This window comes from Aspergillus costaricaensis (assembly GCF_003184835.1).
Source record: "Aspergillus costaricaensis CBS 115574 unplaced genomic scaffold BO79scaffold_26, whole genome shotgun sequence".
NCBI classification, from domain to species: Eukaryota; Fungi; Ascomycota; class Eurotiomycetes; order Eurotiales; family Aspergillaceae; genus Aspergillus; species Aspergillus costaricensis.
In genome coordinates, this window is record NW_020291826.1 from 203,302 (window position 1) to 214,513 (window position 11,212).

The following is an 11,212-nucleotide window of genomic DNA, read 5'->3' on the forward strand; positions in this document are numbered from 1 at the left end:
AAACCAACTAAATAATCCAACTAAACCCGTGCCGCTGAATCTCCACTCGCCCAAGAATAACAATTTATCGACTTGTAGATTCCCTCTTTCTTCCTCCTCTCCCCTCTTCCCCCAATCTTACTTACATATTCCCTCCCATTCATTCATTATTCCTCTGTAACTAAGCTACTCCTCGATCCTTGCTTATACTCTCTCCACATACATCCCCCCCCCCATCATTGCGCATCGCCTTCTGCAACCAACCCACCACAGTCCACCCCCGATGCCATTCCACCATCCTTCAGCTCCATGGTCCGCCTGCATCTGCTAATTTCCGCTGTGCTTGCATCCCGCCTGGCGTCCTGTGAATCGCGACGCGCGCCGACCTGAGCTTCAGCCTCTGCGACCACCACCCTCCCTCCCCCCCCTCTCCCCTCCGATCCAGAAAATGAGCGACAATCCACCATGGCTGGACCAACTCTCCGACGATTGGGTGCCCGTCCCTGTGCCTGGAACCCCAACCAGCCCGGTCCCCTCTCGGTCCATCTCTCATTCCCGCCAGTCCAGCTTACAAAACTCTCCTAGTCGCATTCCGGTTCCCGCGCGTCGCTCTGTCGCCCCGTCGCCATCGCCTATTGATAAAAAGAAGGTTTCTCGGCCCTGTCATTTCGTGAAAAGGGAGCCGCCCACGCCGAAGACCCCTCGTACCCCCAAGACTCCGTCCAAGTTGCGATCTCCGGTCCCCGATAAGACGAAAAAGAGCCCGCGACCAAACCCACCGTCCAGGAACCCGTCCTCCAGGCGTAAACAATCGTCCACTATGGACACGAGATCGCCGTTGCGATCGGTCTCGAACGCCTCCGGTCAGTCGGTCCAGCAAAGCACTGTTCAAATCAAACCAAAGAAGGCCAAGGGCGGCGAAGGGACCCCGGAATGGCGGAGGAGACTGGTCCATGGAGATATCCCCTCCGGTGAACAGCGCGATCTTTTCGCCCCAATTGGGCTCGAGAGTGTGTTCAAGCCACCCACCCCCGGAACCGAGAAAACGCAAGATGAAGCCCTTTCCAGAATGAAACACTCGGATAGCGTCTGGGACTTCTCCACGTCCTCGGACCGACGCGACAATGCCACTTCGAACGGACCTCCTGGTGATGGTCAACATGAGTTTGGTGAGGGTGCCGGCCATTCCTCCTCTCCGAAAAGCCCCCGATCCCCGACCAAGTCGTCGGGTCAAGATCAAGGAGAACTCCGGTCGACTCCAGGAAGCCCCCGAGGATCGCGCAACGGGATGCTGGATGTGAAGAAAGGGCCTACGAAATTTGTGTTGAACCAAGGTGATGGTCATGAGGATTCTTGGAATGGCACGCAAATGAGATCGGCTAGTGGATTGGAAGATATGCGAAATGAAGATTTCACGCCCATCACCTTCTCACAGCCGAATACAATGGACGGAAACGCTGCATCAGAAGTAATAAGGTCCGCATTGAAGAAAGTGACGAACAAGCTCGAAAGACTACACTTGCCGCCCTATGAACGGCCCGACTCTCCGGCAAGTGATAGCTTCCTGCTAAATCAACCGTCGGAGGCCCCCGTCGACCCGTTACCGGAAGATGATCTACTAGATGTTACGAGTCATTCTCTGCCCAAGGACCTCTCCATGGGGACGCTGGATTTCCGGGGCCGCGGAGCTTTTGCGCACCTGCGACGAGACGACTATCTGAACGAAGGCTCTTTCCAGAAGCTACATCTGTCACCGCCGCCCTTTCCCTCTGAACGACTGTCACCGTTCCTGCCTTCCAACCACAGAATCCGGAGCTCACCACCTTTCTACCAGAAGACTAATCCAGTAACGGATCCCCCGACGCTCCCTCGACCATCGTCTGCGCATATTGCTGCTCGACCCGGAACCGGAAGAACCGACGTCATGCCGTCTTCAGGCAGCCCTTTGAAGCTGTTCGGAAACCATGATACCTTTACAAACAACAGGCTATTGCGACGGATGAGCCAATTTGAAGAGACCTATGGAGGCTTTTCGGAGGATGATGAGCCCGTGTCCCCTTCAGAAGAAGCGCGGCGTAAGGGCGAGTCGAGGAGTTTCATGAGCGCACAACAAGACGCGTTGGGTGAAGCCAGCGTTAGAAGACACGAGCGGCCGAGATCGCGAAACACGCCGAACCCTCGACTCAACCGATTCGGTGACGGGGAGCTGGACCATTTTGACTTCTCTGATACCAGCCCATACGAGCCAAAGCTGCTCAATAACGAAGTTGTAGGCTCTAATCAGCGGCCCCCTTCGCGGAGGCTCTCTGTCGAACGGGGTTATCTGGGCCGCCGTTCGTATAGAAAGCAGAGCCTTGATGGTGGGTCAAACAGATCTACAAAGAATTACAAGTCAACAGAGACGTTAGAGTCGGCCTCGACTGCCAATGCCCCTGATAAACAGGGCCTATGGACAGTCGAAGAGTTCCACCACTCCGAAACGGGGTCCAGGCCGCATTCCCCAGCTAAAGACCCCCATCCAAAGAGGCGTCGAACCCTTCTTCAATCTCACGGTCTCATGCCAGATGATGCTGGATCTGGGAAGGTCACCGGTCAGGCTCCAGATAACCTCACGTTGTTACAAAGAAGTTTGATGCAACACGGTGTGACGGAGGAGGACACTGAACGTTTTCTCCGGTCTCAATCAGCGTACCCAGCCAACACCCCAACTCCGAGTCAAGTAAGATCGCTCTCGAGGAAAAGGCCATCGTCAAGCCGAAATCATAATCGTCTTGGGCATGATGACCATGGCATTCAGACGTTCTCCCCTCCGGACAATGTGATACCGATTGTGAAAGTCAATGGCGTCAACACGGAAATTCGGAAGGGGTCAATCACTACGCAAGATTTCCTCAACGAGGCAACTAAGATTATGGATATTATCCGATCCAAGGGCCGGTCTGCTGGCGGACTTTCCAGTGTAGAGGAGTCCGATGCTGAGGACCAGGACGAGAGCGGTAGTTATGAAGACGAGTCCACTCGCGAAGAATTCTCGCGCCCTCCGAGCCGGGAGGGGGGCGATATGCGGAAGCTAAGGGAGCCCCACGAGCCAAACCCTCGTATACTGAGCCACTTGAAGAAGTTCCAAGAGGATGACGATCAAGAATTTGAAGTCAACGGGTCCGATATGTCCTTGAACTTGGATCAGGATGACACCAACTCCGATGGTGCCAATTCGATTTGGGACGAAGGCGAAGGAAATGAGCAGAACGATAAGGCCGACGCTGAAACCCGAAACTTGGATGCTGAGCAGCATACACGCAGATCGTCCGCTCCGACTGAAGACGGCGAAGAAGACGATGATCTTCCTGACCTTCTAACTATCAACACTCATTTCTCCGGCAAAAGCCTCAGTGCACGTTCCATACCCACAGGCTCTTCTTCACAGAGCTCGCATGCAAAAGGTGTTCTGTCGTCAGACATCGTGTCCCACCTTATTCCGGAGCAAGTAAATGGCCTCACATACGACCGTTATAGGAACCAATGGGTTAAGGAAACCGTTCAGAAGTCTCCAGGCAAGCCCAAAGGTGAGGAGAGCGAGGACGATCCGTTTGAGGATATCCCTGATCTTAGCGTGGATGAGCTTCAGGAGATGATGAGGATGCAGAGCTCTCTTTCTCCCGATAAAACCAAAGGCTCTTCCGTCCGCGGTGAAGAAAACGCGCGCCAGAGCTCGCCCAGCCCACGAAAGGCTTCCCATCAGTCAGAGCGGCGCCCGCAAACGAAGGAGGGCGAGCCCTCAGTCAATATCAGCTCTGTTCAGTCGAAAACCACCCCTTTTACGTCTAGATTTTCCAACTCGGAGACCCGAGCTACCTCTTGGGGATCCGAGGCCCGCAGGACGAGCAAATCAACCAGCGAGGTCGAGCATGAAATTCAACTTCACGAAGGCCGCCTGTCCAAGCTACCACGGCGCCAGCAGGAACACCGCCAACAAGCTCGGGTCGTCACCATCAGCTTCTCGTCGCCACTGGTTTCACAGATCGCATTTGATGAAGATGAAAGCCCCACCAAACTCCGACAGAATCAAGAGACCCACCAGTCTGAGCATGGCCCTGCCTGTGCCGAGGCGGATCATTCCAGTCGTCCACTGGATACCCTGCTACCAGAGCAGAAGTCCCTGGACCCTGGTGCGATACCGGACCTTGATGGCAGAGGAGATTTGAGTTTAGTTCGAAGAGGATCTGATGGATCTGTGGCATCTACGCCGGACAAGAGCAATGTCAACAATTCCCTGGTTCGCTTCCAACATTTAGGACCCGACACGACCTATAGCTTCCATCTCAGCCCATTGCCCGACTTCACTATTGACCAGATTGACCAACCACTCCATCTTGAAGTCAGCTATGTGGCACAGCGGACTCAACCGACATCGCTGCGCCAGGTTCACGGCACATTCGCCTTGGCGACTGAGGATTTGGTGAAGCATATCACCGAAGCCGAACCATTCGAACCATACTGGGAAAATGTGAGGCGCCTGGTCTTACGGCATAAGGGATTGATCACCCTCCACAAGCTCTGTGATTTCTGCCCCCGACTGGAAGAATTGGATGTGACCGGCAATGATATTGGTCAGCTTGGAGGTGTTCCTCCTAGCCTAAGGACACTGAATATTCAGGACAATTGTCTCTCGAACCTCACTGCTTGGGGCCATTTGACCAACTTGCAGTATCTCGATGTATCCGGGAACGAACTCGAAAGCTTGGATGGTTTCAGCAGCCTCATCCATCTCAGAGAGCTGAAAGCCAACGACAATAACATCACGAACATTGAAGGCATATTCGACTTGGACGGGCTATTGAGCTTGCAATTAAGGAACAACGGCTTGACCGCAGTCGACTTTGGCCGAGCAGAGTTGTGAGTACACCCCGCTCCCGTTCCCTGATTCATATCTAACGGTCGCCTCTTCATCTAAACAGGACTCGCTTGCATGATCTCGATCTTAGCCATAACCAACTTTCGTCCATTCGCAACCTTGACTCACTTCCCTCCTTGTCTGCCCTTGATCTCCGCTTCAATCAGCTCGACGGACTTGAAACCGCAGCCTCTTTACCTAGTCTTCAGTCGTTGAAGCTCTCCAATAACATCCTGCGCACACTCGACGTCGGGGCTTTCCCATCCCTACACCTGCTTTATGTGGACCAAAATTTCTTGCGCAGTGTCTCTGGTCTCGATAAATGCCATTCATTGGAGGTCCTCTCTGCTAGAGAACAAATGAATGGAGACGTCGATGGTGGCATTTTCGACATCGATTTGGGTCTGGTGAAAGATCTTCGGAAGGCGTTCCTTTCGTCAAACAGACTTTCTATGCAGAGCCTTTCGCCTTCCTCGCCCCTTTTAAGCTTGCAGCTACTGGACATAGCCTCCTGTAGCATTCAGGGGCTTCCTGTGGATTTTGCTTCGAGCTTTCCCAATGTGGTGGTCCTTAATCTCAACTTCAACTCTCTGACAGGTCTCAATGAACTATCGGGCTTGAAATGCCTTGCTCGGTTAGCAGCTGCAGGAAACAACATCACACGACTGCGGCGTCTTTGTCAAGTACTGAGCCATATTGGAAGGACCAGTAAAGGAAGGGCCTGCTCTCTGCAGAAGGTCGACATCCGTGGCAACCCCCTCACCGTCCGGTTCTATCCCCCTGCTGTTATTGGCAACGGCAAAGCGAATGTGAAGAAGCTGAAGGCGAAAGAGGAGCATGGCCAACGACGCCATGACGGCTTGGACCTTCCCTCTGCCCTGGCTGAATTTGGACACAGTGGAGACGTCACGCACCCAGCTACTCTAGGCGAGGAGAAATTGCCGAACCCTGCCAAGGAGATTGAGATTGATGATCCCTACACTCTTCCGCTCGCCGATCCTTTGGCTGATCAAAGATACTTATCCCACTTGGATGAGCCAACGCGACTCCGTAGACGAGTCTTCGAGCTTATGCTATACGCCGGAACTGGGGGTTCGATTCGCCTTCTGGACGGCTTGGAGCTGAGACCTTCTGTGGACGAAGGCTCCGACATGGACCGGGCCTGGGCAAAGCTTGAAAAGCTCGGTGTGCTCAAGAAGAAAGCCATCACTGCATAAGTTGCCTGTTTTTTATTTAGCATTGCATGATTCATGATATCCTGGGGTGTAGCTGCACGGAGTTTTGATATCATTGGGTTGGATCACTGTCTTGCTTTCTGTTGTTATTTTGTTTCTTGCTTCTACATAGCGGATGGTTGGTTGGCTGTTTGTTGATTGGCGTTTTAACGGCTACGTGAAGGGGGCTGGCTGCATACCAGGAGTTCTGGAAACTCATCACACACTGCTGTTTCTGTATTCTACTTCAAGCGGACTATTCCCCCCATATCATATCCAGTGCACATTCTATCGTCATAATGCATTGATGCTGTTCTTTTCTTCTTAATCTTCATCCTAGCTTAGTACAGTAACTACATAAGGCCAATGCACTAAACTGAAGGCATGAATCATCGTTCATCATTCATTGACATCAATAACTACCATTCGACAACATGATGCATTCGCTTTTCCATCTCACGTTCCTCCCCTCCCCCCCGTATGTAAAAGTTAGGCTGAAATAGAGAAATAGACCGTCTAATCGACCGCCACCTGAAACCACAGATAGCTAGCTAGAGTAGTACGAAAGACATACTTCCTTCCATTCAAGCCTAAGCATAAACCTAAGCCTCCGCCTCCAAGGTCTTAAGCTGGGCACCATACGTCTTCCGAATCAACTCCATATAAGCCTTCCATTTGTGATGATCACCCGCCACCTCGGCATTCGGGAACGCCTTGCTCAGTTCGCGACTGATCTTCAGTACGCCCAATGATGCCTCCTGCGCTTTCTCGAGTTCTTGCTTCACGGCGTTTTCCTTCGGTTTGAAGGAGAGGATGGCGTTGTAGCGTTCTGAGAGCGCGTCGAGATGGCGCTGCGTCTCTTCAGGGGCGAGATGGATCAGCTTGGAGGTCATTAGGTTGCAGATTGTGCGGATGTCTTGTTCGTCGTCGATGCCGGAGAGGATGCGGTCGAAGAATTCGCTCATGTGGCTGAGGGAGAATGCCGAGTCGAGGGAGGCGTAGAGGGTTTCGTAGGCGCTCTGGAGGTGGGGTTAGTCTTTGATTGTGTGTGTGGGGAGGAAGAAGGGGGTTGGGTGTACTGACCTTGCGGAGCTCGAGACCGTCGTCGACGCGGTGCTTGAATGGACCCATTTGCACTTCGCGGATGAGTTCTGGCTTTACCTTGGTGTCGCCGAAAACGGCCGGGAGGAGTTCGTTGAGGTGAGGGAGAAGGATTTCCATCTTGTTGTGGATGGCTGAGTTCAAGGTCGTCAGGGCAAGACGGTGATTGCCAAGATCGCGGTCGCTCAGCATGTTGACCAGCAGAGGTACGATCACGGGCCTCAGCACATCGTTGTACGTGTCTCTGGGATCCGAGAGGGTGTAGCGGAATGCGGAGATGACGACGCTGCGGATACTCGGGTCACTGCTGGAGAGATAATCCTACATTGTGTTAGCTGCACATGTTGCGACTATTGACATACTGCTGGCGGTTGGACTCACCTGGAAATGAGGAATGTAAGCGACTGGATCGATCAGGGCGAGCCGGCCGACACATTCGGCACCAACGGCTCGGTTGTCTTCCTCCTCTGACACGACCAGAAGGGCTTGCCAGAGTTTGACGGCCGATGGGGCTACATCCGGCCGAACAATCTCGGGGTGCTGGAGCAGTTCCCTTACGGAGTGGAGGAGCAGGTAACTCTGCGGGTTGCCCTTCTCAAGCCCTCCCAGGATGATAGGCAAGTAAGATTTGACGTTGCCTGCTGCTGCGTTACCCAGAGCTGTGGCTGCAGCCAGTCGGACCTTGTCGGACTTGGAGTTGAAATGGGTGATGAAGAGTTCAGGGGTCAGCGAACAGCTGGAGCCCATTCGTAGGCCGATCTCTCCCAAGATCGCGAGCGCAAGGCATTTACGTTGAGCATCCTGCGCAGTCTCCAGCTCCGTCATGAAATCTTCCATCTTGACACCCAGCTTAGGACCACCGTGTACCAAGAGAGTTCCAATCGCTCTACCGACAACTGACGTGTCGCCGCTGATGCCAACATCCTGAAGAAGCTTCTTCATCAATGCTGCACCAGCTCCCTCTTCTCCAATGACCTTGACTAATAGGAGCAGGGCTTTCAGTACCGTTCCAACGAGTGACGAGAGAACAACAGAACACAGCGCAGAGATCAAGCTCTCGTTTACAAGAAGCTGAGCATTGCCTGGAACCAGCTTGGCCAGGATGATAAGTGACGGTGCGAGAAAATGGAAATCTTCTGCGCTGATGAGCGGTAGAAGACTATCTTCAAGCTCTTTCATGGTCTTATCATCGTAATGAGTTCTGGTGTTGGAGTTCATAGCCAGGCTGCGAAGAGCCTCCAAGCTGGCACCTCGAAGGACCCGGTCTGACTTGCGCAGCTGTGCGCCGAGCTCTGCAGTGACTTCACTAACCCAGGTTGGTGCGACATCCACCTCACGAGTGCAAAGGACGGCTACATCGTCAACGGCGCGGACAGCTGCGAGCCGCGTGGTCTCGTTCTTCAGTCGCTCCACCAAGACAGAAAGCCCTTTGGAGCGTTGATCGAGCGGAAGGAAAGAAGAACCTTTCTCCCCAGCTGTCCGAGCCAACAGCACGCCGAACACGTGGATAGCTCTCTGGCGAACTTCGAGGTCGGCACTCGTATCAGTGATGCGGGTATGCACGACGTCATACAGTCTCCCTAGGTGCGATGCAAGGTCCTGAGAGGCGTTGGGGACCCGCGGCGGCGTAAGCGCCTTCACGATTTGTTCGACGGCTCCCAACGCTTCGCTGCTGACCTTGTAGTTTCTGTCATTGACAGCCCCAATGACACCGGGAATCAACGCGATAAGGAAGGGCAACAGTGCATCAGACGTATGCGTTTCAGCAATCGCGGCAATGAGTCCCAGGGTTTCGGTCTGGAGGGTGCCTGCACTCGCCGAAGACCCGACGGGTGCAGATGAACCGCCTGAGAGAGAAGAGGACTTCAAGACATCCGCTATGGGGTCTTCAAGCTGTTGGAGATGATCTGCAAGACCACCGTAGCGAACGAGTGCAAGGCTCTTGAGCAGCACGATAATAGCCTGCTTCAGAGGTACAGAAGCTTGCTTCCACATCTTGACCACACTCTGCACGATGATCGGCACTGAGCGAGCCAGCTCCGCCTGTGGACCAGATTTGGGCGAGGAAGGAGCAACAACGGGGGTGCTGACAGCAGAGGAGGTGCCAATGCTGGGCTCGAAGTCGATCATACTAGCATCACTATCCTGGCGTCTCCTCTTCCGTGAATTCTTCGAACCCCCGACCGACTCAAGGAACCCGTTGGATGTAATTATCATGGCGCCTTCGCCTGTTTTCCGAACGAGTGCAGTCATTGTAGACACGACTTCGAGCTTGACACTTTCTTCCCTTTCTTTGTTAAACCGGGCGATAAGAGCGGGGGAGATTTGCTGAAACAAGGACGCATCGTCTGCAGTTCGGCCGCGGGTGTAACTCGAAATGACGGAATAGAGCAATTTCGCTGCACAACGGCGGACCTTCCAGCTCATATCATCAATATCACTGTAGCCTCCTTCTTCTTCGAAATCCTCGAACTCGTCGTCGTCGTCGTCCAGATCGGGCTCCTCCGTTACGTCATCTTCAGAGCCATCATCCTGAGTGCCGCCCATTTCTTCATCGTCTTCGGCTTCGGCAACGTTGGGATCGTATTTGAGAAATCGCAGGGCTGAGTTAATGGTGTTGGACATGTATGGCTGCATCTGAGAGTTGCAAGAGCTGATCAACGTCTCCAGGGTGACCAGGGCGGTTTCTCGGAGTTCATCCGCCTGAGGATCATGCTCGTCATCGTAAGACGACATTGTGTCGAAGGGGTAAGGAGTTCGCAGTAAATTAAATGCAACCAAAGCGCAAGCCAAGAAGCAGTAGCAACAGCAACAACAATAGCAGCAGAGGATGCTTTGGGGGATAATCGAGCGAGCTCCAACATCAACAGCCGCAGCTCTTTGGAAGCTCCGATAGCGTGACCCCGCGCTAGGCCCAATCCATCTCGGAGGAAACTGCCGAGACTCCGGTCTTGGCACTCCAAGGCAGTGAAAGCAAAAGCAGCAGGGAATTAGATTTTTGGCAGGTCGCCTTCACTACTGAAGGAAGTCAAAGAGATCAAGTGAGGATGAATTGCTGCGGGATTGTTGCTTGGATGCCATCAAGGCCTGCAGTCCACCTTGTTTGCGAGCCTTGGCCCGCTTTTTGCTGTTGGCATTGTCGGCCGCTTTATTCACCCGGCTGGAATCCGCTGATTCGGTGGCCGGTTCGGACTGGGGCGTTGTAGTTGCAGATGATTGAATGTCAGGTGTAGATGTCGCTGTAGAAGTAACTTTTGGTGGTAGTGCAGGACGAGCTGCATCCTTGCGAACTGGCTTGATGGTCCGTCGCCGGCAACGGAGACATTTTAAGATTGTAGCTCCATCAGAGCTTGCCTTGCTCGCTCTGCTTGCGTTCGACTGTTTGCCTTTTTTCTTCTGGATGACGATATTCTTGGTCCACTGCGGGCTCCTGACACTGCCACATGCACCGCACGATGTCTCTTGGAGCCGCTGGTTTAATGGCTTGAATTCATCACGGAGAATGCCGTTGTGAACGGTCATCAAGTAGGCCGCTGTTGATGGACTGAGAGCATTGAGAGCGCTGGCGGAGCCCTTGAGGAACTCCAACCGGGGCGCATGATCACTAAGGGGCATGTTTTAGTGATAACAATCTCCAAGTATCTAGATCGGTTGTGAATATATAAGAAGACCGAACCTGCTCAAAACCTGGCGGGAGAGCATGAAAATGAATTGATGCCGAGAAGAGAAAAAAAAAGGGCTGTTCGGCAGCAAAGCAACCAAACACTCTCCCGCCGCACGATCAACTCACATCTTCCCGGTGTTACTCTGCTTCTACTTTTCATCTTTCTCTTCTCCCCCCAGTTCCTCTCTTCTCATTTCTTCACCTCTAGCAATCTTCTATTCTCTCTCTCCGAATCAAATATTCTGCGTCCAGTAATCCTCACTTTTGCATAAGAGGTCTCCTACGTTGTTCCTTATCATCCTTGGCATCTTCTGCGTCTCAAACTTTGCGAGCAACTCATACTTCGTCGCCGGATCGCTC

The 11,212-nt window shown here is 53.1% G+C and overlaps 3 protein-coding genes across 3 annotated transcripts; 1 reads left to right on the forward strand and 2 right to left on the reverse strand.

The window, feature by feature from the left end:
- Window positions 1-427: 427 nt before the first annotated feature.
- Window positions 428-6,390, forward strand: BO79DRAFT_289246 (uncharacterized protein; the record flags this gene model as incomplete). Its single annotated transcript, XM_025688759.1, has 2 exons — window positions 428-4,875; window positions 4,938-6,390. 2 exons carry the CDS (start codon window positions 428-430, stop codon window positions 6,088-6,090), a joined length of 5,601 nt encoding a protein of 1,866 aa, XP_025537126.1. The 3' UTR covers window positions 6,091-6,390.
- A 20-nt stretch (window positions 6,391-6,410) lies between these two features.
- canA (putative cullin binding protein CanA) lies at window positions 6,411-10,126 on the reverse strand. The gene is made up of 3 exons (XM_025679946.1): window positions 7,570-10,126; window positions 7,171-7,509; window positions 6,411-7,106 (listed from the first exon to the last, which is right to left on the reverse strand). Exons 1-3 carry the CDS (start codon window positions 9,922-9,924, stop codon window positions 6,690-6,692), a joined length of 3,111 nt encoding a protein of 1,036 aa, XP_025537127.1. The 5' UTR covers window positions 9,925-10,126; the 3' UTR covers window positions 6,411-6,689.
- Window positions 10,127-10,203: 77 nt separating this feature from the next.
- BO79DRAFT_199457 (ribonuclease P Rpr2/Rpp21/SNM1 subunit) lies at window positions 10,204-10,803 on the reverse strand (the record flags this gene model as incomplete). Its single annotated transcript, XM_025681418.1, has 1 exon — window positions 10,204-10,803. The coding sequence occupies one exon, from the start codon at window positions 10,801-10,803 to the stop codon at window positions 10,204-10,206; it is 600 nt and encodes a 199-aa protein (XP_025537128.1).
- Window positions 10,804-11,212: the final 409 nt, after the last annotated feature.